We start from the raw sequence: 27,391 nt of genomic DNA, 5'->3' as shown, positions 1-27,391 counted from the left end.
CTAATCCTTGTTTACGCAGAACAAACCTGCTCCGAGCAGGTTTGCGGATTTGGATGTGTTGCTATGACAACACTTCCAGCAAGAGTTTCAAAAAACCGACAGATCCAGGATCAGGCCAAATCGTCAACAATTACATCCGGCTAAGCGAGTAATCCACGTACGAAAAATACCCCCCTGCAGGCGATATTTTTCTGTTTACTCTGTACGCCCGAGACTATAAATATAATACCTAGTCAAGTCACTTGCAGAAATTCCCAGATGATTCTGCACTTATGGGATGTATTGACAAGGGGGATGAGGCAAAGTAAAAGAGTCAGCTGCAGAGACTTTGCTTCTTGGAGCAGAGAATGGTCTTTCATCTTAACATCAACAAAATCAAGGAACTGGTTATTGTCTTTCACCACAGCAAAGAGCCTCCATGTTCAGTCACTATTTAGGGAGTGGATGTAGAGGGGGTCCACATTAATGACAAATTGGACTTGTTCCAGAACACAGAAAAATATATAAGAAAGGGCAGAGCAACCTCTTTTTCCTTATGAGACTGCGTTCTTTAATAACATCACTTCTAGAGAGACCCACTGAATCAACACACTCATTAAAAGAGCAAGCTCAGTTATGGGCACACTCTGGACCTCCAGAAACATAAAGCAAAACTGAGTACCATTATGTACAATGCTGCATGTCCTCTCAATGACACGCCAACACCGAGGACGTTCAACCAACAATTATTTCAGGAGAAGTGTGTCAAGAAACACTACTGGGACTCCATTATACCAACAGCACTACACTTGCATAATGCCTCACTGTGAGTATGACAGCCAAATCAGAAATTTTCTCTTTTTTTAATCTTCTTGCCCTCTATTCATTCAGGGTTATAATCTCTCTCTTAATGTTACATACTTTGGTGTAAGGCTTGTGAATCCATAGCTGATGTTTAATAAGTCCAAATGAAGCACTGATGTTCAAAAGTAATTTAACCAGCATATCACAAGGTTTTAACATGTCACACAGCAGAGAGATGAATAACCACTTTACTAATGCTTTGGGTTATTAAGACCAAAAGCAGCTTTTGTCAAAGTCTTGTCACTTATCAGTATGTTACTAACATTATAGGTAGTACCCCATCTAAAGTCCTGCTGTTTGGATTGCTCTTGTCTTCTGGGTTTTACTTATCTTCACTCATCTTTCATGTTCTGCACAACTCTTTGAAAGCACTATACTTTGTGTTACCCTTCACAGTGGTATTTGTTCCTTCCATATTCATGTTAACTCATCTACTTGGTCTTTTCTGTTTCACTAAATAACTTTGGGCATCAAAAAAGAAGTGGACACTTATTCCTGAAGAGTCGCTGTTCAAGTTCAAGTTAAGGCGGCTTTCTTTCCAATAAGAACTGGAATTCTTGAGAGTGTCATCTGTGTTTTGCGTAGCTACTTTACGGTACAGGACTTGGAGTTGATCTCCATATTGAACATTCCTTTAAAGGTGTTTGTCAAGAAATTCAAGAATCCTTCTCCAGGAATCCTCCTGGGCAGCTGCGTGTGATTTTCCAACACCACCCCAAAGCATGGTGACTACAAAATAAAAAGAGGACACAATCACACTGTGACACACAGACAGATATAGACAATGGGGCAAGGAATAAGGTAACTATAAGCAGCTTAGATAGATAGATAGATAGATAGATAGATAGATAGATAGATAGATAGATAGATAGATAGATAGATAGATAGATAGATAGATAGATAGATAGATAGATAGATAGATAGATAGATAGATAGATAGATAGATAGATAGATAGATAGATAGATAGAGCTGAAGCTGCTCCTCTGTCTGGAGATGATACTGTTTGGTGGATGCAGTGGATTCTCCATGATTGACAGGAGCCTGCTCAGCGTCCGTCGCTCTGCCACAGATGTCAAACTGTCCAGCTCCATGCCTACAATACAGTCTGCCTTCCTCACCAGTTAGGTGAGTGAAAATAAAGCAGAACAACACACCATCGGTTTGCCAGTTAGGTGTGAACTAAATGGTAGAGGCCAATAGTCAGTAAGATAGGTGATATCAAAGAGCAAGCCAGCAGTTAGTGAGAACATGCTACGAGTGAAGGGTATGAATTGACTGGAACAGTCCAGCAGTCAAAAAAGTGGGGATTAAGTGGGACAGACCACTAGTCAGTGAAGTTGAACGAAGGAGAACAGACAAAAGATATGAAAGAGAGATGACAACAAACCAGGTTGGTCTGGGTAGATGAAGGTTGAACATCTCATAACTGGGTGGTAGGGAGGTTCTATCAAGTGTCCAGCCTCAGGGTATGAAAGTTTTGTTACCAGATGTCCCTTTCCCACAGCTCTCATCTGGGCTTCTAGCTGAAAAATGGAGGACAGATGAAACAGTTTGGTATACTTATGAGAGAAGCGATTTGTACTGTACCCCTTGTTTTTGTAGATATCAATTGGTGACTACCAATGTCATCACATACCCTTATGGACTTACCCTTTGGGCACTTTCTATAGATGGAACACACTGGTCATCCTCTCCAACAATGAGTAATGCTGGACACTGAATTCCACCTGCCTATAGCACACATGAAATGGAGTTGTTTGTGATTCATAGCAGTAATGTTTCCATATGTCAACTGTAGCAGTTCTAACTTACTCTCATTCCTTAGAGGTCCCCCAATTATGTGCATAGAAGAACAAATGCTTCTTCTTCTTCTTTTTGCCGCTCCCGTTAGGGGTTGCCACCTTGGATCATCATTTTCCATATCTTTCTGTCCTCTGCATCTTGTTCTGTTATACCCATCACCTGCATATCCTCTCTCACCACATCCATAAACCTTTTCTTAGGCCTTCTTCTTTTCCTCTTACCTGGCAGCTCTATCCTTAACATCCTTCTCCCAATATACTCAGCATTTCTCCTCTGCACATGTCCAAACCAACGCAATCTCACCTCTCTGACTTTGTCTCCCAACCATCCAACTTGAGCCGACCCTCTAATGTACTCATTTCTAATCCTATCCATCCTCGTCAAACCCAATGCAAATCTTAACATCTTTAACTCTGCCACCTCCAGCTCTGTCTCCTGCTTTCTGGTCAGTGCTACCGTCTCCAACCCACATAACATAGCTAGTCTCATTACCGTCCTGTAGACCTTCCCTTTCATCTCGTTGATACCCGTCTGTCACAAATCACTCCTGACACTCTTCTCTACCCATTCTACCCTGCCTGCACTGTGTTTCACCTCTCTTCCACAATCTGCATTACTCTGTACTGTTGGTCCCAAGTATTTAAACTCATCCACCTTCGCCAGCTCTACTCCTTGCATCCTCACCATTCCACTGACCTCCCTTTTATTTACACACATGTATTCTGTCTTGATCCTACTGACCTTCATTCCTCTCCTCTCCAGAGCATATCTCCACCTCTCCAGGGTCTCCTCAACCTGCTCCCTACTATCGCTACAGATCACAATGTCATCAGCAAACATCATAGTCCACGGGGACTCCTGTCTATTCTCATCTGTCCATTACCATTGCAAATAAGAAAGAGCTCAAAGCCAATCCCTGATTTAATCCCACCTTCACCTTGAATGCATCTGTCACTCCTACTGTAGACCTCACCACTGTCACACTTCCCTCGTACATATCCTTTACAACTCTTGCATACTTCTCTACCACTACCGACTTCCTCATACAATACAACAGCTCCTCTCGAGGCACCCTGTCATATGCTTTTTCCCAGGTCCACAAGACACAATGCAACTCCTTCTGACCTTCTCTAAACTTCTCCATCAACATCCTTAGAACAAATTTTGCATCTATGGTGCTCTTTCTTGGCATGAAACCATACTGCTGCTCACTAATCATCACTTAACTTCTTAACCTAGCTTCCACTACCCTTTCCCATAACTTCATGCTGTGGCTCATCGATTTTATTTTCCTGTAGTTACTACAGTCCTGCACATCCCCCTTATTCTTAAATATTGGTACTACTATACCTCTTCTTCACTCCTCAGGCATCCTCCTACTTTCCAAGATTCCATTAAACAATCTGGTTAAAAACTCCACTGCCATCTCTCCTAAACACCTCCATGCTTCCACATGAATGTCATCTGGACCAACGGCCTTACCATTTTTCATTCTCTTCATAGCTGTCCTTACTTCCTCCTTGCTAATCCGTTGCACTTCCTGATTCACTATCTCTACATCATCCAACCTCTTCTCTCTCTCTCGTTCTCTACATTCATCAGCCTCTCAGAGTACTCTTTCCATCTGCTCAACACACTCTCCTCGCTTGTGAGTATGTTTCCATCTTTATCCTTTATCAACGTAGCCTGCTGCACATCTTTCTCAGCTCAGTCCCTCTATCTAGCCAATCAGTACAGGTCCTTTTCTCCCTAATTAGTGTCCAACCTCTCATACAACTCATCATACGCCTTTTCTTTAGCCTTCGCCACCTCTCTCTTCACCTTGCGCCTTATCTCCTTGTACTCTTGTCTACTTTCTGCATCTCTCTGACTATCCCACTTCTTCTTTGCCTTCCTCTTCCTTGGTATACTCTCCTGTATTTCCTCATTCCACCACCAGGTTTCCTTTTCCTCCTTCCTCTGTCCAGATGTCACACCAAGCACCCTTCTTGCTGTCACCCGTACTACATTTGCTATAGTTGCCCAGCTGTCTGGTAATTCTTCACTGCCACCCAGTGCCCGTCTCACCTCCTCCCTAAACTCAACTTTGCAGTCTTCCTTTTTCAGCTTCCACCATTTGATCTTTGGCTCTGCTCTCACTCTCTTCCTCTACTTGATCTCCAACGTCATCCTACAGACCACCATACTATGCTGCTTAACTACATTTTCTCCTGCCACCACTTTGCAGTCTTCAGTCTCCTTCAGAATGACTCTTCTGCATAGGATATAACCTACTTGTGTGCATCTTCCTCCACTCTTGTACATCACCCTATGCTCCTCCCTCTTCTTAAAATACATATTTACCACAGCCATGTCCATCCTTTTGGCAAAATCCACTATCTTCTGACCTTCTTCATTCCTCTCCTTGACACCATACCTACCCATCACCTCCTCGTCTCTTCTGTTTCCTTCATCAACATGTCTATTGAAATCCGTTCAAATCACCACTTTCTGGCCCTTGGGTACACTGTTCATCACTTCATCCAGCTCACTCCAGAAAGCATCTTTCTCATCCATCACACACCCAATTTGCGGGGCATATGCATTAACAACATTCATCATCACACCTCCAATTTCCAGCTTCATAATCATTACTCTGACAGACACTTTTTTCACCTCCAAAACAGTCTTGACATACTGTTCCTTCAGAATAAGTCCTACCCCATTACTCCTCCCATTCACATTATGATAGAACAAATTGAATCCACTTCCGATCCACTTGGCCTTACTCCCCTTACATTTAATCTCTTGCACGCACAATATATCAACCTTCATTCTCTCCATCATATCTGCTAACTCTCTCCCCGTACCAGTCATACTGCCAACATTCAAAGTTCCTACCCTCAGTTCCACTCTCTTTGCCTTCCTCCTCTCCTCCTGCCTCCGGACATGTCTCCCCCCTCTTCTTCTCCTTCTTCTTCGGCCAACAGTAGCCCAATTTCCGCCAGCACCCTGTTGGCTAACAGTACTGGTGGCGGTCGTTGTTAACCCAGGGCTCTTCCTGACATAACCCTCACCATTTATCCGGGCTTGGGGCCAGCATGAAGAAACACACTGGTTTGTGCATCCCCAGTGGCTGCTAACCAGCAGAAAATAAAGCGGTCAAACTGTAAACATTGCTTTCTACACATTGCCCAGTCCAACCAGACATAAATTTTTTGACACTCACAACCCTAATGAGATACCTGCAAACTCCTCTCCAGGTCTATCCCAACTGCCAGTATGGCATCCTTTGTCATCAAATGACCATTTGCATCCAGTTTTGGCTCAGGTAGAAGCCTGCAGTGACAATAGGTTGTGTCACTAAGATAATATAATGAAAACAGAACAGTAATTCACCGCAAAAATCCATTGCAAACTAACCTTTTCATTTTCTCCAAATATTTTCCTTCTCCAGGTTTGAAGAATCCACTGGGGGAATTAATGGCAACAAGACACTGTGGCTGGGGGGAAAGTCAGTGATCACTACTGTGCTGAGAAGCATTAAGAGAACTGGAAAGATGGAAACAAATTGTCCCAGATTGCGAGACACTTACAGAAATATCTGGTAACTCAGAAGCCATCAGAATGAAAATAGCAGCTCCAAAACAAGATCCTAGTAAACCCAATCTATCAGCTGAGACTTGTGGCACAGACTGCAGCAACTTCCAAGACTCCTGCAAACAGAACCCCAGCAAAAGTGTAACCAAGCCAGATTTCAGAAAATGAGTGTGTACCATTTAGGACTGGGCAGTATATTGGTACTATAAAAGTACAGAAAAACGTACATTTTGAAATGGTACGGTACCAGTGTTTTGGGATTTTCAGTACCAGAAGTAAACATTAGCATTCCTCTCAATCCCCCGCATTCCCCCACCTCCCTCTGCACTCTCTATTGCAGTTGGGGAAAAATTTCCATTTCATAGACTTTACAAAATGCTGTGAAACCACAAGCTTTAACGCAATCTTAACTTCATACCCAACATTCCTTTGACGCTCAATTGACACTTCACAGGGGATCAAACTGCCTTAACTCCCTTATGATCTGACATGATCCTGACTTTACTGCTAGTCTGGCACGATGGTGCAGCGCAACAATGGAGGCTGGATTAAAAAAAGGGGGTTTGGAGTAATTTGTTATTTGCCTCTGAACCATTTTGATACTGGTACTGAGGTCTGAAAGCTGGTATCGATACCAAAGTCCAAATTTCAGTACCGATTCAACACTAGGACTATTACCAGTAAAAGCAACCGAATGCAGGCAAACATTGTACCAGTAACTAATTTCTAGTGCAAGTCAGAAGATCTTGAATATCACCTTGAATAAAGGAATTAATTAAATACACAATTATAGTAATAATAGTAATAATAGCACTTTCAAGTGCAGACATGCTGCTCCTTAGTATCTTAGAACCCAGTACAGTGTAGGCCAACAACACACTCGTATGTGAGCACTGGTAACACTAGAAACAATAATTCAGGGAGACCAGTAACTGAGCCATAGAAGACCAAGAAGAAGAAGAATGCAGAGCACTAGAGAACATCCCCAGCACTACCAGTGACACAGTCTCAGGTGCAACAGTAACAGCATCCTAGTGTCGACATGCAGTTCTACTAACATGTGACTACACAGGCCTGTCAGTCGACAGGCAGCTCAGAGTGATAGAGTAATGAAAGGCTGGGTGCCATTCTGTTCTCTTGCTCAATATGAAATGCCAAACTAGACTTTTGCATTCAGTAACCCAAGCTAGCCACTCTTTAGCCCCAGTTTGGCACCTGAAAGTAGCTGATACCCATGCCACTGCCAAGTTGCAGTTCTGGGTGATTTATGTATGCCAGTGCCAAACAGGCATAGCCTCTAGAAGCCAGAAGTGCTGCACGGTGTTCCATAAATCCCGCCAGGCCCCAGACATCCAGGAGTGCAGGGAAAGGACCAGGCCCTTGGAACAGAGAAAAAAGTCAAGTTAATTTCGAGCATGCACTTTGAGAGCACCAAACATCTACCCTGACACACTCATTTAATCACCTGGGGGAATAAAGAGGGTGCCTACCACACCATTCTCTCGCACCTCTATCCGGCGGACTCCTGGTGCCATGTACCATCGCTCCATGGTTGTCATGGCTAGGGCAGTCTGGGTATTAAAGTTATCTATAGTATGACCATCAAACAGGGAAATGTCAACGACAAGGGGTGTCTGCATATTCTTTTTCCGTAGTCTGGAGAACAAAAATGAGATGTAAAGTTTACTGTAAAACATCAGAATGACACATTACAAGTCTATTGAGTGTTCAGCCATTTAGCCTCTTTACCTGATATTCTGCCTCCCTCCAACAGCTAGACGCAGACTCCACAACAGACCCATTGGTTCACAGCCAATGTATGATCCCCCCAATGAGTCATCTTTTGATACTGGGCACAAGAAAGTCTTGTTAGTGGACAATGTCAAGCTACTCATTTAATTCTATGATAATTTCTCAAGCTACAAGTGTCTCTCCTCATCTGTTCTTACTGGCTTTTCATAAAGACCAAGATCACACCCTGCAGTGTGTGCACAGTGTATTGTAGATCATTTACTGTCTGCTGAATAACATAAATTTTACTCTGCATGGGTACCCACCAACTAACTCCTCTGACTGACCAAATTTGTAAACACAATCTTCTTGAAAATCCACACAGTGACCAAATCAAACATACATATTTCACTCAGCCGGATGATCTGTCCGTTAACAGGGACCATAAAACACTTACCGTTTACCCTTCCTCTCTCATCACTCACATAGTGAGAGAACGACTCCCAGAGATCATTTCCCTCACTGCACAAGGTGCTACGCAGCGTGACTGGACAGTGTGGAGGAAGACAGGCCACCTCCAGCTGGAATGGCTCATCCATCAGGGCACGAGTGGGTCTGGCCCAGACCCTTGGAGTACGTTTCCTTTGACTGACCAAGTCTGAAAATGAGACGTGCAGGATGCTTCAGCGGCAACAACTTTATCCATCTGTTCAAATGTATTTTTGATTGTCTTCTACCTGATATGGTCCTTTTCTGAAGAGCCATATTCTGGGCCAGCAAAGTGCCAGTTTTCACAGTTTTAAGCCAGTGTGCAGCATTGTAAGCCATGCGTCCTGCCATTTCTTTGATTTTCTGCAAAATATGTGAACACTTGACTTTACCCAGCTGAATCTGCAGAAGATCCCTGATCCCAGAAGAACCCAGAAGCTGGCAGTTGTAACTGATAGCATGCAATGCATCATCAATATTTTTTGTATTAGCTCATTCCATTATAACTAAGCAGCAGCATACTAGTAACACTGTTATCTCACAGTAAGGAAACCAGAGCTTTGGTCCAGGGTCCTCCCTGCATGGAGTCTGCATGTTCTCCCTGTGTCTGCGTGGGTTTCCTCCCACAGTCCAGAGACATGCAGGTTAGGTGAACTGGTAAAGCTAAATTAGCCCTAGTGTGTTCTTGGTGTGTGTGTTTACCCTGCGATGAACTGGCTGGGGTTTTTTTCCTGCCTTGTGCTCTATGCTACCTGGGATAGTCTCAAGCGCAAGTGGATTAGAAATTGACATGACATTATAATTAGGGTGACCAAATTGGGACACAATATATTAATGAAGGTGTTAAATGGCACAGCCTCCTCTGAGTTTTGTACTCCATGGTACAGGTATATTTATTTGGAAAGAGGAAGGGTCTTGGAGTTTCTTTGAAGTGTTCTTTGTAATACAGTATATTAAATCGAAAGAGTTCAGGAGGTCCAATATGGAGTTTTGTGCAGTACACTGTATCTTTATTAAATGGCCGGCCAGTTAAAAACAGGACTTTGTTATATTTCAGTAATTATTTGGAGAGCATAGCATGGACACGAGATGTCTTGTCATCCTGATTATAATATTCAGCGTTTATCAACACATGGGTCATTAAGTTAAAGAAGTTACAGTGGCTGAGTAGCTCAATCATTCCATACCTCTTGCTGTATCTGTGCGCACGATAGACTAAGGGGGTGGGGGCTCTCAACCTCTATACCCCGATGGTCGATATGAAATATACTCATCGTATTCGTTACTCCAGGGGGATCCCATACAGGCCTCTTATTGTGTATCGCATTGTGAAGAGAACAAAGAAGCCATATTTCACCTACAGTGGGAGTAGAAAAGAATCATCCTCCTTCAAACATTCAGATATTGTTGCTTTGCAGCCCAAAATGAAGACACACAGTTGTATTTACTCAATGCAGCTTATAAAAGTGAAGTGAAATATATAATAGCAGTTCAGAAACAAATAAAAACTAGAATCACCAAGACAGTTAAAAGATCACCCCCTCTGCATCAGTACTTTGTGGAACCATCTTTTGCTTTGAGTACATCCATGATTCTGTTGGGATGCTTCTCTAGTAACTGTGTACATCTAAACTGTGTAATATTTGCTCACTCTTCTTCACGGAACTATTCAAGCTCAGTCAGACTGGATGGTGACCATTGGTGGACTCCAATCTGATGGACTCAAGTCTTTCCACAGATTTTCAATGGGGTTTAAGTCTGGGCTCTGATTAGGCTACACCAGAACATTCACCTTTTTCTCCTTTAGCCACTGTGGGGTCAACTTTGCTGTGTGTTTCAGGTTATTGACATGTTGGAAGGTGAACCTTCTTCCCATTGACAACTTTCTGGCAAAGGGCAGCAAGATTTCCTGAAGAGTTTGATGGTATTTTGTCCTATCCATTTTTCCTTCTATCTTGAAATGTGCCCAAGTCCGTACTGAAGAGAAAAACAAAACAAAAGGATGCTACCGCCGTCATGCTTTACTGTTGGTATGATGTTCTCTGGATGGCAAGCAGTATTGGCTTTCCACTAGATATACCATTTGGCATTGAGGTCAAATAGTTTGATTTTAGTCTCACCTGAACATAACACCTTTTTCCATTTGGCCTCAGAATCTTCAAGGCACATTTTGGCAAAGCATAGTTGAGACTTAATGTGGCCTTTCTTGTGGAGTAGCTTCCTGTAAAAGTTTCAAAATTGCTAGAGGCCTCTCTGAGTAGTTTCCTCCTCACTCTTCCATCCAGTATGGAGGGATGGTCTGATCTGGGAATGGTCCTAGTAGTACTAGACAGTTTCCACTTCTTGCTTATGGACTTTACTGTGCTCCTGGGGATTGATAAAGCCTTTGAATTTTTTTTTGTTCCTGAGATCTTTTGACAGTGCCTTGCCACCCATTGTTGATTGTTAGCTTTTGGTTGCACTTCCAAGCAGTGGAATGCTCTAGGAATAGCTGCTTTTGTACTTTTGTATCACAGATCGATCAGCTTGGTGTGCAGTGGAGAAGGTGTTTAGTTACAACTGATCAAGTTTACAAGTGTTTTTAGTGATCATTTAATCATCTCAGTGATTATTTTTTTTATTTTGTTTCTGAACTGTTGCTATATCATCTTTCATTTGAGTGTTATAAGTTTCATTGACTAAATACAGCTGGAACAATATTTTGTGTGTGCGCATCTTAATTTCAAGCAGCCAAGCATTAAAACGTGAATATTATGAGGGGGGGGGGGGGGGGGGGGGGGGGGGGGTGATTGTTTTCTATACCCAGTGTATGTAAACTGTTTTTAAACATTGAATACTGTATGTATTTAATATTATTTCTTAATATGTGTCATTTCACAACCAACCAAAAAACAGATAAAAACAGAGGCCAAAAAAAAGTTGAGAACCACTGCATTATATGGTTAAACAGGAATTAAGCCAGTTTATACTTCACACTAAGAATATGTATGTGCATGCATCATGGCTGCCATGCATTCCCATCATTCATTTGACGTGTCTCTGGGCATGTCCTCAGAAATTAATGCGACGCATGCACGATTTACACTACCAGCAAAAAATCGAGAAGGGTCTAACTATTTGGAGGGCACAGTGTATTCAAGTTGGAACTTGACATCTAGAGTCTCTGTTTACTATCCACATGTGACAGCAAGCCGCTTTGCAGATCCTACAGAATCAATGTGCTTCGATGATTGGTGAATGAGTAGATGTGGTGAAGTAAATCATCAAGTTTAAATGCTGACATACAAATGTATTTCTGGTTCTTTTTTTCATCTATTTCTTGCATAGGCAATACAAGGGTCACTTATTCATCATCGTAATGACATGATGCATTTTACAGGTCTCACATACTATCTTCTGTGCCGTCTTTTTTTGCACCTTTGCAACAGTATCAGAATGTATGAAAGCATATTTGAGCAACAGAGAAAAAAATTAGGGATACATCCAACCATCCATCCATTATCCAACCCGCTGAATCCGAACACAGGGTCACGGGGGTCTGCTGGAGCCATTCCCAGCCAACACAGGGCACAAGGCAGGAACCAATCCCGGGCAGGGTGCCAACCCACCGCAGATTAGGGATACAGTGAAGAAAAAAAAGGTCTATTTCGTGGCTGAAGTAAAAATTTCGACATTAATCTCATAGTTTGTCATTAGAGTAGAACATCATAAACGTCCTCTTAAAGCTGACCCAGTTGTTAATCGCTACGTGTTTCTGGGGTTTTCTCCTGCGCTGATAGCAGCGGCAGGCAGCGATTGCCATACAGAACACATTAAATGTATGATATTCCAGCTCTTTGAACATTTACAATCCTTAGATTTATACTTGAAATCACTTTCATGATGAAATGTGTTAAAGCATGTATGTTACATGTAACAGATAAACAATTAACTTTATTTAAATAATTAATACAGTTAATAATTACACAAGTGAGGGGGGCTAGGCAGTGGAGCGGTAGCACTGTTGCCTCGCAGGGAGTCACCTCACTGGGGAGTTTGCATGTTTTCCTGGTGTGGTTCCACAGTGTGCTCCGGTTTCCTTCCAAGGACATGCAGGTTTGAGGATTTGGTGATTCTAAAATGATGCTAGGGTATGTTTATGGTTGTATTCACCTTGTGATGAGCTGATGCCCCATCCAGGGATTGTTTCTGCCTCGTGCCCGATACTTACATCCCTGGATTGATGGATGTAATCATTACACATCCATTTTTTCAGAGATATTGTGGCATGGTGTTCTAGGGATTTAATGGGATGTTTCATGCAATTCACAACACAGCGAAGACGAACGTTGTTTTCTCAGCTTGATGATATCTTGCACTGCCACCTGGTGGAATCCTCCAGATTTACATAAAGTATGCGTGTAAGTATAAACAGTGAGAAGGGTTTGGCTGCAGGTCAAAGACTCAGCCTTTCACCCCCCCTGTAAACAGTAAACTGCTTGTGTAGCAGTAGCGTCGTCAGGCTCACACGTTGCATCGCATGAAGTATAAACCGGCCTTTAGACTTTCCCTGGGAGCAAGACAGAAAGGTCATACACCTTAAGATAAACTCACACGCACAACCAAAACATTTACACTGAATCAAAACCGAGTTACCAGTTCAATTATAAAGCACACTTTGGGAAGGTCAGAAAAAAAAAAAGTAAATCAACACATCCATTGGATGAAAGTATGAACCCCATGTAGCAAGTCCGATGGGCTGGGCTGGCAATACTACCCATTGTGTAAACATTCCCTTCTGTTCCTGTAAAATAAGAGTAATAACCTTAACACATAACAAATTCATTTATGGCAATCTTCCTCTGTGCTCCGCTCTTACTTCCCTCGTCAAGGTCAGTCACTGGCATTTTTCCAGAATTCTGAAATAGGTGACATTTTGCTTGCTAATAGTACGCCGTCATTCATAGACCTATGAGAATGAACTCTTACCAAATTCTAAGTATTTGATTAGAAACGCATATTATCCCACAACCAAACCACCTGCCTCATAAATTACTGTCATGCTCCTGGGGCCTCATATATAACGCTGTATGTAGAATTCACACTAAACCATGGCAATGTGCACCATTTACACATGAGGCCCCCGAGGAGCGGTTGCAGGGTTCTCATCACAAGTACCGGTATCAACTTCTGGGTCACTGACTGATGGCAAACATTTCCAACAGATGGCTAGCTCTATCCACGTGATATTATTCAGCAGCTGTTCACATTGCGGTTTTCATCTCTCTTCCCAAAGGGGCGCAAGTTAATCTTTGGAGACGGTTAAAGGTAAACTCAATCGGACCTCTTATTCTAGTTCCTTAATTTGCTTAGTCAGATATTTAGCAGGGACCAGTCACACTGTACAGGTCGGCAAGTTCAGATGCTAAAGTCAATAGTTACGTTGATGAGTGAGTGACTGACTATGCATTCCCAAGCTATAGTATTACGTTACATCCATCAAATCTTGCTTTTCAATATCCTTCTCCACTACTTCACCTTCCTCCTTTCTCATGTATTTATTCATAGCACTTTATTGCAGAACTTTGCTGGCCGATTTCTTTACCTTTAGGTAAATTCTTATTTGGCCTTTCCAGTTTTCAACCTGATGACTTAACAAAATCAAGGTTGTTGTACCTAAAATGGTTACACATGCTTTCTCAGTTGCATTCAATTAACAGAATAAAATAAAACAAACAAACAGGGACGGGACAGGTCAAAACTTAAACAGAAGCTGTAAAATATTCACATAATTTGAAAACAGTTTTTGTGCTAACTACTTCAAGCATTTAGATAGTGCAGTTGTACCTAAAATGGTTACGTGATACATATGAAAAACTCTACACTTTTAGATTATTTTAAAAATTCTTATATGCCTTATTAAAATGATGCACAGCACTGGGAAGAAAGGAGTATCTGGATTGATTTGAGTGGATTTTAAAGCGATTATATTCCCTGATTTACTGAAGTTAAGTTCTGCTTGTTAATGGGCATCATAAATTGAGATGACTTCCAGTTTTTTCAACATTGCCCCCTGACACACATTTACTTCATCATCCCTGTCCTCTCCAATAACTTAATAAGTTGCATATTTGATAATCTGCAGTAGCTTATCTACATTTCGGTGTGTCAGACCACTTAAGCAGACAATGATGATGAAAGCGATGACAAAGTGGATCACACTGTGATTAATGAAAGAACAACAGGAGGTCCTTGTCCACTTTAAACTATCCGAGTTTACAGAGGAGAAATAAGCTCTGACTGCTTTTAGAGTAAATGTTACTTGTATTACTATTCCAACTAAAAATATAAGTACGTATTTATATTGATTGACTGTTTCTACCTCTTACCCCAGGCCAATGATGGGTGAACATCTTAAAGTGAAATGTGATTTCTTTAGACTTATTGACATTCAGAATAAGATTTCTTATCGCACCAATTTACTAAACAGTCGATTTTATTTAAGTAAGTTTTCATCCTTCCCAGATATGCACCCTATCAGCATGGTGTCATTAGTATATTTGATAACATCTTGATGAATATTCAGTGCTGATGGCTTTAAAACCCTTTGAGCTCAAATTCTTCTGTATATTGTAATTCCTTCATACTCACATTGTGGTGATTTCAGCAGTAAGATGTTGTTCTTAAACTTACGGCTATTTTCCTCTGTCAGCTTGCACCTGTAGTGTCTTACTTATTTAGGATATCCCAGATTGCTTATTTTGCTATGTCCAGTTTCTGTGGTTGGTTCTGATTGAATTCCTTGCTTTTATGATATTCAGATAGCTTGCATTTTCTTCCCCTGAGCAGTTCTGGACTGTACATGCAATACATTGACCAAAGGGCACAGTGCCGGCTAAATTCAACACAGAACACTCACAGCTCTTTTATGTGTACTCAGTCAGTTAAATAAATAACTTGGGTAATAAGTAACACTAGGCAGGTCTTTGTCTGTCCCGGTATTTATGGGATGGGGGGTGCTGCTAAAATACAAAAAAGTGGTATTACTGTGCAGCTGTAAACCAAAATGTCCGAAATACTATGTAGGGGATGTGTGAACATGGTCAACAAGTCCAATAAGTACAGTACTAGTATACCAGCTAAATGACCCCATGGAGCTGGGCCTGCTGGGCCTTAGTAAGGCATGTGCACTATAATATGAGAAGTCATTTTGTAATTTTCTCTCTTTTTGTTTCAACTCTACATATAGTTTGATTCTGCTACAAAAGCAACAATTTTGACTTCACTAAATCAGTACCTGTGGAGCCTTTAAATATTTTAACAGTGGGCTGTGGCTATGCAATATCATGCAATGTTGAAGCATATTTGAAAAATGGATATATACAGTAGATGGATAAATGGATAAAGGACTCATAGCAGGATACTGTAAGAATACAATCAGATAACACTTCCTGCTGGACACAAATTAAATAATGTATTATCTATATTTCAGACTGACTAAATACATACACACCAAAATGTTCATGTCAGTTTTAACAGAGCAATTACGTAAACTGTCTCATTAATTTCACCGATATTGCAGTACCTACCAAAATCTTCTACACTTTTCCCCATTTTTTATTTTTTGCTTAATGAATTCTAATTCATTTTAGTGGAAGCAATTTGCTCCGTCCTGGGTATCACGTTAACCAGCATCCAGCCCTGCCAGCAGGTCCTCCAACTTGCAGGAAAACTCAGAGGTTGGTGGCACTGCTCCAGTGTGGTGGTGAGGTGCCACCCACTGCATGGCTGCACTCGGGTCCTCGTCCGGCTGGTTCGTTGTGTGGTGGGTTTGGCAACACCCTGTAATCAGTGCATGCTCCCAACCTTAGTGGAAGGAAAAAGCCAACTTTGATTATTCCATTTTTGCTTATTTTTAAGAGTAACAGTGCCATTGAGTGGCACAGTAGATGATAATCAAAGACTTTTAACAGTTCTTCCTGAAACTCTTCAAGACTGTTAAAGCATCCATCCATCCATCCATTTTCCAACCCGCTGAATCCGAACACAGGGTCACGGGGGTCTGCTGGAGCCAATATAGCCAACACAGGGCACAAGGCAGGAAACAATCCCGGGCAGGGTGCCAACCCTCCGCAGGACACACACACAAACACCAAGCACACACTAGGGCCAATTTAGAATCGCCAGTCCACCAAACCAGCATGTCTTTGGACTGTGGGAGGAAACTGGAGCACCCGGAGGAAACCCACACAGACTCGGGGAGAACATGCAAACTCCACGCAGGGAGGACCCGGGAAGCGAACCCGGGTCTCCTAACTGCGAGGCAGCAGCGCTACCACTGCGCCACCCTCCTGTTAAAGCATCCTTAAGTAAATTCACTAGAATTTGGAAAGTAATATATTTTTTTAAGGCATTCTGTATAATTTGCAGCTGTTAGTACCAGGGCCATAGCATCGTGGACCCTGGACTAGCACTTTTGCCTCACAGATGCTGTGTCCTGGGTCAGAATCTCATAACTGTGATGGACCGGCAGGCCTTCCTAAGCCCATTTCCTGCGTTGTGCCCCTGAAGTGGACTGAGAAAGAGTTCTAAAGATACATTGAGGACGGGTAGTCTTGGTACTTAAGGAGTTTTGTGGCTGCAGGCTCCCATTCATACCAATGTCTAAATTTAAGGTCAACCTGATGGAACTCCTCAATCAATCACATGATTCTCTCTAGCACTCGGTCTCAATAATAAACAGTAATTTTGACTTCTTGAAATTTAGAAAATTGCTTACTGCTGCCACAACTTTTCCTGTACAGGAATGACCTTATCATCTTCTTTATATATATATTATATATACTGTAAATATTTTGCTTCATTACAATTGACTAATTTGTCAAGAATTTGAAGTGTATTGTTTCTTTTTATTAACCAAGGATCACAAGCAGGGCCGGATTTTCCTATAGGCTAACTAGGCTTCAGCCTAGGGCCTCAAGATCAAGAGGGGCCTACATTCAAATTGTTAGCAAAATTTTATTATCTCTCATGTAAATTTACAAACTTAAAAATGGAAGGTGAAAGGGCCTCATAAGTGGAATAGGCTAGGGCCTCTTTTCATATAAATCCGGCCCTGATCACAAGCAAAAAAAGGGCATGAGTTGCCAGTCTCTTAGATGTGTATGCAGTTGGCGTTATGAGAGTAAATCAATAATTATCCACACTTTTGCAATAATTTTGTTTAGGTTGGCTAGACAGCTCTCCATGCACACATGTAGAAACTGTTGTGTCTGTGATCACAGAGGTAAAGTTTCAGTCTTGATCAGAAAATTTCTCTTATTGTTTCCTAGTAGTAAACATGGCAATTGATCTGCTTTGTATGGGCTGAAGACGTACCAGGGTCCAAAATCCCCATTGGTTTGTTAGAATCACGGCCCGGACCTGCTCAGTATTGTCATCAGCAGGGGACGTGAACAAGCGTCTTGCTCCTTCTTCAGGCTTAACACTTGTCAGATGACTTTTGAACTTCTCAGTCCACTTGTAAACACTTGGCAGTGGTAAAATACTATCTAAAAGTGGTGTAGTGGGAAGTCAAGCAAAATGACACCTTTTATTGGCTAACTAATAATATTACAATATGCAAGCTTTCGAGGCAACTCAGGCAAGATGTAATCTATAAATTACATCTTGCCTGAAGAGGCCTTAGTTGCCTCAAAAGCTTGCATATTGTAATCTTTTTAGTTAGCCAATAAAAGGTGTCATTTTGCTTAACTTCTCACTACATTCATAATGGTTAACACGGTACAACACCCTAGAGCTACATGTGGTATAGAAAGCCTTCTATGGATTCGTAGTCCATAATATGAGGATGACTGCTTGCTGCTCTCCTTTGGTGGAAATGGACAGTGGAGCAGTGGCCATGTTTACTCCCAGAAAACAACAAGAAAAACTGACTGATCAAAACTGAAAGTTTTACCACTGTGACCACAAACGTAGAACATTTCCGAAAGTGCATGGGGTAAGCTGTACAGCCAATCCAAACAAAATTATCACAAAAGTGTGGATAATTATTGACTTACCCTCTCAGTAAAATGTACAAGTTGCAGTACTGTGGGATTCTGATCCCCCCAAGTCCGATTTGTTCATTCTTTCAGAAAAGTAAAATAAAGGCTGGGTGTGCTGAATTTGTGACACAGCAGGGTAACTAGTACAAGGAACCAAACAGTTTCATGAGAAACCAAAAATCTGCAGCTACTGTGTGACATTAACAAAACCCTTTACAAGTTCCATTTTATTTTCTATCATTTATGTTTTACAGTTATACATCAAATGTTGATTTTGTTGCCTATCAAAAAGGCCTGGCCATGGGCATGTACTGCTGGGGAATATCTTGGCTGCAAAGATGTTGCTGGTGAAAAGAATCTTATTTTGTTCAAGGGCAACACAAAATACATGTTTATGTAAAGTCATAAAAAATTGGGGAATAATGAAATTTCACTGTTAACATTTTCCATGGTCTTTTATATTATAACATACTGTGGAAAGCAGCCCGGACAGAGACAGGCAGACATCATTATAAGTCACCCAACACATGCTTTATTTATAAACACTTTATACAGTGAAGCACACAACCCCAAAACTCCCCCAAAGTCCAGGCCTATCCAAAATGCCTCTCGCTCTTCAGGCCGTCTCCTTTCCTCTCCTCCTGAGCTCCATCCTTCTCCGCTCCCGACTCAAGCCATCGAATGGAGGGAGGCGGCCCCTTTTATAATCACCCGGACATACTCCAGGTGCCTCCCGATAATCTTCCGCCGGCACTCCCCCGTGTGGCGGAAGTATCGGCCGCGTACCTGGAAGCACTCCGGGTGTCCCCCGAGGACCAGGGCTCTCCAGGCATCAGGGCGTGACCACGGGCCCCTATAGGGTTAAGCTTCCAAGCTCAGTTCCCGTGGTCCCCAAAGGCACCAGGGCGGTCACCCCATTGTGGTCTGGAGGAGGCGTAATCCCTCTTCCGGTCCTTCTGGGCATCCTGGCTGGGTGCCACCCCCAGCCGCTTGCCACAATACGTATTTTACCTGTCCTTCTGTGCTCTCCTGTCTTGCACTTGCCTTGTCTTCATTCTGTCTCCCTTTCTTCATACACCATATTTTTTGCAACTGTGTTTTTTGTAGGAATAAAGGCAAACTAACTTAGCAGTAATTCTGTTACAAAAACTCTTCAGAGGCCCTCGGCCTGCTTTGATACAGATGAGCAGTTACTTCCTGGCTGACACAGTCCTTTGTTCAAATACACAAAGCTAATTCTCTTTAGCTCAACAGTCAGTGAAGGAAGGTTTAGCCACATGAACCTGGACATTTCGGCAACCTGAGTACATCTAATAAGAAAGGTGCTATATAACAATTATTTTTTCCTAATTTCATTTATGAGCACAAGATAGTAAAGTGGTCCTTCCACATATAGTGATCAAAAACTGAGAACCTACACTTGCACAGTGAGAGGCGTTATATAATCAGTCAGACTTAAATTTGTACACATCCTTTCTGGGAGGTCAGCATCATAAGGCACTAAAGCAAATACACAGAGATGTATCTTAAAACAACTTCGAAGGACATAGCTTTTCAGTTTCAGTTTTAATGCATTTCCCATTCATTTCCACTGGTGTTCTCATTTACTTTGTTTAATTGCAAGAATTTTGTTGGTTCTGTATTGTGTGAGGCACTTTAATTCACTGTAAGGATCTTCAATAAGTAAGGCATCTCCCTAAACAAATTCATTGAAGGATTAGGAGATCAACAAGATCAAGACAATAAGCAAATGTTATCAGTCAATAACAAGCCAGTTCTTTTATTTTATACCAGTCTTAGCCAATGTTGTTCAGCTACAGATTACGTGTCACCAACATATGACACCTATTCATTTACAGGCACTAAAAAGAGTTGTTTGAGAACAGGGTAACTGTGTGCTATCATGCAAAGACAATAAAAAAGAAACATGATATCTGAAAAAAAACAAGTTTGCTTGTGCATTGCCATGAGGCCGTGAAAACAAATCATCAGAATCAGAAAGCAACAAAGAACCAAACTGGAAAAGACACGATAGCTGTAAGCTTTTGAAGTATCCACCCTTCCATCAAGTGTTATCTGAAAACAGAACCAGCTTGTTAATTATATATAACTAGGGGGCAAAGCCTCCTGCTCGCTTTGGCACTTCGAAGCTGTCCTTTTGTCTCACTGCCTTGTCTCTCTTCTACCCCAGAAATCCTCTGCTCCTGTTGGGAGTCCCGCTCCCAAGGCACGCCCCTATGAAGAGGAAGATTTTCTATTCTTTTCATTGAGAGACGTAACTGTCCCCTCCAACTACACACGATTCACTCCTGAAAGAGACTTGTTTGTTTGAAGTGTCTGAATAACATCTCTGTCTCTAAAATCTCCTGTGTATCTGTGCAATTCTGTGACCCAAGCGTGACAGTGTATGTGGATTTCACTTTCACCAAACAACAAATCTTTTAATTCTCGTAGATACGTCTCTTCATTGGGAAGAAACACTACTTTTCCCTGATGGCAACATGAATTAGACGATCTACAAATCTCCAACTTAAAGTTTAAATCCGAACAATATATTTGATCTCTTTTTGCTGTTCCGTTGTTTCACCGAGTAATAATTTCTGTTTGTGCTAATGCGATCTTTACTATCATTTTTTTGAGACTTTCAAATTTTCGTACTTCCATTATCTCTTATCTGCTCTGCATGTTTACCATGTCAAAGTATTTTTAATTCTTTACGACATTCTAATAATAATAATTCTTTGCATTTATATAGCGCTTTTCTCACTACTCAATGCGCTCAGCAATAGCAGGTTAAGGGCCTAGCTCAAGGGCCCAACAGAGCAGAGTCCCTTTTGGCATTTACAGGATTCAAACCGACATGTGATTTCTCAGTTTTTTTATTTTTAATAAATTTCCAAAAACCTCAAGTAAACTTTTTTCACGTTGTCATTATGGCGTGTTGTGTGTAGAATTCTGAGGAAAAAAATGAATTTAATCAATTTTGGAATAAGGCTGTAAAGTAACAAAATGTGGAAAAAGTGATGCGCTGTGAATACTTTCCGGATGCACTGTATACAATATAAAATAATAAGTAAGCATACATCGTGAGGCAGGAACAATCACTGAACGAGGTGCCAGCTCATCGCTGATGCTGCGCCACTGAGTCCTGGCATATTTAATCATTAACAATATACATTATTTAAATGAAGTTAAAAATATATCTGTATAATGTAATATATATATATATACACACTTTAATACATTTCATCTTTAAAATATCAAGAGCTCCACGAAGATAGCGTCTAGAAATGTAAATCGACTTAGAAGCCAGTCGTCATCATCTGTAAATATGTGCTCTCTTGAATTGAATTCAATTCTTTTATTGTTATTGTATTGTAGCGCGTCCCTCTTACTATGGATAAGAAGCCCGCCACACACAAAAAACTCCTATTCTTAGGAAAAGTAATTATATTATTTATGGAACTCGACAGAACCTAAGCACCTATTTGAAGTCCCCAGAAGGAGTTGTTTTTTAATAATTTATACAAAAAAGGGAAAATAATCACCCCAACAAGTATTTTAAAAAACAATATTTATAAATCAAATAAATCCTAATTAATAAGTCCCCCTTTTACCCTTCTATAAATATTCAAAAAGAAATCCAGAAAGAAAGCAAGAAAACACAGAAAAAGAAAAACCCAGGAAGAGAAACAGAAATATAACCTACTTATCAATACCCCCAGCTAATTCACAGAACATAACCGACTAAATACACATATATACAAATATATACAAATATTATTGTCGATAAAGTCTTAATCCACCCGGCCTGGGAAGTCTGTGACAAATCCAGCAATCCAGTCAGTTAAACTTCGCTGACTCGTACACTGTATTAAAAGGTAATTAGAAGCAATCTCACCGGCCTGGCGAACGATTCCTTGTCATAAGCTGAAATCCGTAGCACCCGGTGGTTTCGGCGTTAGCGTCCTTTAATGGCCGCCGCCCGCAGCACAAATGTAAAGTGAAGCCGTGAACTCCAAGATTATTACCGATTAGCCAGAGCTCCTTTTCGTTGAGTCCAATCGGTATTACAATGGAGCCTAACGAGCTTTTACCGTTAACTCCTTTACCAAGTCACTTTCCCAGGTCCTTCCTTAAATCGACTTTTTTAACGTACCTCTCCTCTTCCTTTAAACTCTCTCGACCTCCTTCCCTTTTTTTTTCTTCTCCCTTTAATACGTGCCTCCTCGCCTTTTAAAGAGGGTTCTTCCTTAAGTCACACCCCAGTTCATTTTGGCAAGGACCCCCAGGCATTGTTTGGACCCCTACTCCCCTTAAAGAGATATCCCACAGACATTACTTGCATTGGACATCACCTTTAAAGGGCAAGCGGCAGAAATAGTTAAAAGCACACAAACAAAACAATATGTGACAACCGTTACATAATAGTACAATGAGATTACATATGCAAATCCTCCATAAACTTATTTTCCTATAAAATAGTAAAATAACAATAATAATAACAGGATAAAAAACAGTAAAAAATATACAATATGAAAGCATAAGTGCCTCAGGTTGTGCAATATTATAAATGTAATGCAAGTTTACAGTGAGGTAATTGTACTTATAAGTACAAACAGTTCTACAAGGAGCACTTGATGGACTGATTGAGTGCGTTTATAGTTCTTGGGATGAAATTGTTCCTAAACCGCAATGTCCCTACAGGAAAGGCTCTGAAGCATCTGCTGAATGGGAGAAGTTCAAACAGACTGTGCCCATCACTGAGGCAGTGTGTGCTTGATGCTGTATACTGATAATTCTCTTTCTGATCAGCTACTGTAGAGCTGTGATTCCACACTCATATACAATGATATAAATACTCTGAGTGGTGCATTGCAAGGAACAACGCTAAAGCAGTTATGGTATTTGGAACAGTTTGGCCATTCCATGGACCATTATATTGTTACAGGTTAATTACAATCAGATGCCTTAAACTAATAAACGATATGCGGTTAATTTCAGTGTTTGATAAAGCCGCGTCAGGGATGTTGCAGTCCATTATGTAGGTGCAGGTAGCCTAACAGTAAAGGGCAGGTCAGAATTTAATGGCGCAGTGATATTAATGGCCACGTTGGCTATTAAAAGGCCCGCTCTCTGCCAACCCAGAATGAGTCTAGAATTGCTAGGAAAGTTGGGCACTAAGACAGGAGGTGCGAGTGTTTGAGAGAGAAAATTCAGAAAGCCACTCATCAGAGAAATGAATCAGTAAATAGACAGGCCCAATGGAGCTATAAGGGTTTGCTGGGTTTTTCTGGTTATCTTATTCTTTGTACAGTGATCCCTCGCTATATCGCGCTTCGCCTTTCACGGCTTCACTCTATCGCGGATTTTATATGTAAGCATATTTAAATATATATCGCTGATTTTTTGCTGGTTCGCGGATTTCTGCGGACAATGGGTCTTTTAATTTCTGGTACATGCTTCCTCAGTTGGTTTGCCCAGTTGATTTCATACAAGGGACGCTATTGGCAGATGGCTGAGAAGCTACCCAACTTACTTTCTCTCTCTCTCTCTTGCGCTGACTTTCTCTGATCCTGACGTAGGGGGTGTGAGCAGGGGGGCTGTTCGCACACCTAGACGATACGGACGCTCGTCTAAAAATGCTGAAAGATTATCTTCACGTTGCTACCTTCTGTGTGCAGCTGCTGTGTGAAGCGACATGCTGCACGGTGCTTCGCATACTTAAAAGCTCAAAGGGCACGTATTGATTTTTGACTTTGTTTTTCTCTGTCTCTGTCTCTCTCTCTCTCTGCTCCTGACGGAGGGGGTGTGAGCTGCCGCCTTCAACAGCTTTGTACCGGCGGTGCTTCGCATACTTAAAAGCCAAACAGCCCTATTGATTTGTTTGCTTTCCTCTCTGTTTCCTTTGAAGAGGAAGATATTTTTGCATTCTTTTAATTGTGAGACAGAACTGTCATCTCTGTCTTGTCATGGAGCACAGTTTAAACTTTTGAAAAAGAGACAAATGTTTGTTTGCAGTGTTTGAATAACGTTCCTGTCTCTCTACAACCTCCTGTGTTTCTGCGCAAATCTGTGACCCAAGCATGACAATACAGGTATTATTCTTCAGTTCATCCATTATAGTTCACGTTAATAACTCTGCAAAATTGCATAATTTGTCCCCCCCTTTGGCTTGTCACCCTATGCAGGAGCAAACCCTAGAAACTCAATCATCATGGGCTAACCTAGCCTGAACATTTTTGAAATATGGTAAGAAATTAGGTTTTTTCTTTTGCTTTCTTTGCAATCCACAGTTGAATTCACTACTCACTAATATAATACACACACAGCTAACAGTGACAATAAACTGTGGTATAGCAGATCAGTAGCTTAATATTTTATTGGCCCATTTTAAATAAATAATTGAATGGCTGGATCGATCTCCACGGGTGTGCGTGCTCAAGCAGCTGCGGGAGGTTGGTGAGATCACTGGGGCGAGACACCCCTGCACCTGAGCTGCTTCATTGGCTTTCTGTGATGCACAAGTCAGGTGCTGCGCCTATGGAGATAATTAAGTTGGCACGAGAAAAAGGAAGAAAAAAAAAACAGTACAAGAAAGAACAGAGCCGTGAGAACAGCATCAAGGGGATAGAAGGGACAGAACAAGCCAGCCAGCCCATGCAGTGAAGGGTGGCACAGGCATGAGACCCACAAAGGGTCGGCACTCTAGGGGCAGACTGTCCCCACTGAATACTGGCGTGGAGTGGGTGCGATCTAGAAGGAGTCATCCTAACCCAGGAGTTAACCAACCCTGAGTGGTCTGGCCGACGACGTTCGAGGCAGCTAAGACGGGGGTCTGAAGGCGAGGACCATGGCTGCTAGTGGGTGACCCGATGACTATTGGTTTACTCTTGTTTTTAATTCTGATTTTTAATCTTGTGTAAGGTCACCTGTTTTTTTAAGGATTATTTCCTTATTGAAGAGAACCCTTTACTTTTTGGACAATGTGTTTTTTGCTGGTTTTAATAAAAGAACCATGTTTAGTTTTGTACCCAACCCTTGCTTTAAGTGAGCTGGTGCATCCCTCGGGTACGTTATCAGCAGTAGCAGGTTTAGTAAGCTCCCGGGTTGTAACCGGTAGTGTGGGGCTGACCTTCACTGTCACATAAATACAATGTACAGTGTCACAGAATATATCTGTAGTGATGATGTTGAGTCACTGCCATTAACACTACAATACACCAGCTTTATCATTAACAAAAACAATTCAGAATCAACAAAGATTTTCCTAACTTCTGTAAATATTTCCATAGTATGGAAAAAAAAGAACTTTACATAAATGACACAAATTAAAAGATTACTTGACTTCTTGGCATGTAAAAAGATAACACATCACTTTATTTCATTGTATAATGAATATTTTGATATTTTCTGAAAGGTTTCTTAGTCTTAAGAATAGATTAGAATTAACCTTTGTTGAATAGATTAGAAAACATGGCTAAATGGTGCTACAGCAACTCAGTATTTACAACACGTTTGTGTTCTTTTATTGATCTAGTTTCTGCCAAAACCACAAAAGATATGTTTACTTGGTAGAGTAGTGTTTCTAGAAATTTGATGTGTGTGTGTGTGTGTGCACCCCTGAATGACTGGCTTTCTGTCCAGGCTTGGACTCCGGTGCTGCTGCAACAGGTGACCTTTTTACATTACAGCAAGAATTGGCTTCTCTTTAAGAAACTGGTTGGAGTGAAATTGGTTGGAGTTTGAAGCCCCATTTTAGCTGCTCATCTGTTGGCTCGTTTCACATTTCAGTTCTGTTTGGCTGTCATTTAATGAAGAATAGGATTAACTCAGAGCACTGAATCCTTGAAAACAGGGCTATTAAAATGAAGGGAAGAAGTTAATTACCAGTGGAAACTGGACACTGCTGGTTTTCATTCTAACCCTTTTTCTAGTCAGACACTGCAGCCATCCAGGCCCAAAGTTTGACACCCCTGATTTAGCCTATACCACCTAAGCTGTAGCAGAGTGGGGATCTCCTCAGGCTAACAGAATGGAAGACAACTTGTCAGGATTCGCACATTTAGATTTACCCATTCATTTTTAAACCCATGAATTCTCTTTACTGTGGAGTCATGGAGGGTTGAGGTCTCTTCTGGCATCCGTGGGTGGCAGCAGGATCCATCCATCCATCCATCCATCCACTTGCAGAACCATTTTTTTTTTTTTTTTTTCCAGACCGTTGCAAGGAACCCATCAGTTACACAGCAGGAATAATTCTGGATGTAATACAATCATGTTTTCCTGCATAAGAGGAATACCTATATTCCAAATATAGATTGGTAAAGGACTTTAGAATAATGTGCATAGAGCTCGGATCTTCTTTGTTATAAAAAATTTTGAAAAGATTTCATTTAGTGCATTTCATCAAGAGAAAGGTATTCTGTTGAAGGATCTCCAACATGTGAAAAATGCTTAGAATGACAATTACCAGTCCTTGCATTCTCTATTAGAAAAGCAATTTTCTTTTAACTATGCTAGTAACACACTTCAATTTCTGAGAAGTTTTCAATGCTGTTTTAAAAAAGGTTTAAAAAAAAAAAAAAAGGTGATGTTTTCATCTCTGTAGATTTGTGCAGACACATGATAAAACATTACTCATTGATTGTGAATTATGTATATTTTAAAAAGCACCCATTCTTCAGCTATATTTCATATCTTTACAAATAGTTAAAATGAGACAATTTTGAAAGCCATTTCTTTTCAGATTGCTCTCCTTTAACTCCTGCAAAAACAGGTTGGTCAGGAAAAATAGAAACAGCTCTTAAATGTATGAACATAAAGAACCAATGAACGGCCCCCAGCTCTTCAGAGGACATCACCCTTCCATCCACAGATTCAGTACTTAAGGCCTTACTAAGGGCCAAGTGTCTCTAGA

The 27,391-nt window shown here is 41.2% G+C and overlaps 1 protein-coding gene across 1 annotated transcript; it reads right to left on the bottom strand.

Moving 5' to 3' along the window:
* Window positions 1-735: 735 nt before the first annotated feature.
* Window positions 736-15,350, bottom strand: LOC114656068 (peroxisomal succinyl-coenzyme A thioesterase-like). Its single transcript, XM_028807474.2, has 12 exons — window positions 15,077-15,350; window positions 8,695-8,809; window positions 8,415-8,615; window positions 7,976-8,075; window positions 7,692-7,882; window positions 7,442-7,605; window positions 6,223-6,342; window positions 6,050-6,129; window positions 5,872-5,965; window positions 2,495-2,575; window positions 2,232-2,367; window positions 736-1,572 (listed from the first exon to the last, which is right to left on the bottom strand). The coding sequence occupies exons 2-12, from the start codon at window positions 8,795-8,797 to the stop codon at window positions 1,478-1,480; spliced, it is 1,365 nt and encodes a 454-aa protein (XP_028663307.2). The 5' UTR covers window positions 8,798-8,809; window positions 15,077-15,350; the 3' UTR covers window positions 736-1,477.
* Between the last annotated feature and the right edge of the window lie 12,041 nt (window positions 15,351-27,391).

Source organism: Erpetoichthys calabaricus, chromosome 1, assembly GCF_900747795.2.
Source record: "Erpetoichthys calabaricus chromosome 1, fErpCal1.3, whole genome shotgun sequence".
In the NCBI taxonomy this organism is placed as follows: Eukaryota; Metazoa; Chordata; class Cladistia; order Polypteriformes; family Polypteridae; genus Erpetoichthys; species Erpetoichthys calabaricus.
Note: the sequence above shows the minus strand (reverse complement) of the source record. Positions and strands in the feature narration are given on the sequence as shown.

Coding starts and splice junctions, on each gene's coding strand:
- LOC114656068 (XM_028807474.2), bottom strand. CDS start 8,797: ATGGCAGGACGCATGGCTTACAATGCTGCACACTGGCTTAAAACTGTG. Junction 8,076..8,414: donor TGAGAGAGGAAGGGTAAACG/GTAAGTGTTTTA, acceptor TCTTGTGCCCAG/TATCAAAAGATGACTCATTG. Junction 5,966..6,049: donor TATTTGGAGAAAATGAAAAG/GTTAGTTTGCAA, acceptor TTGTCACTGCAG/GCTTCTACCTGAGCCAAAAC.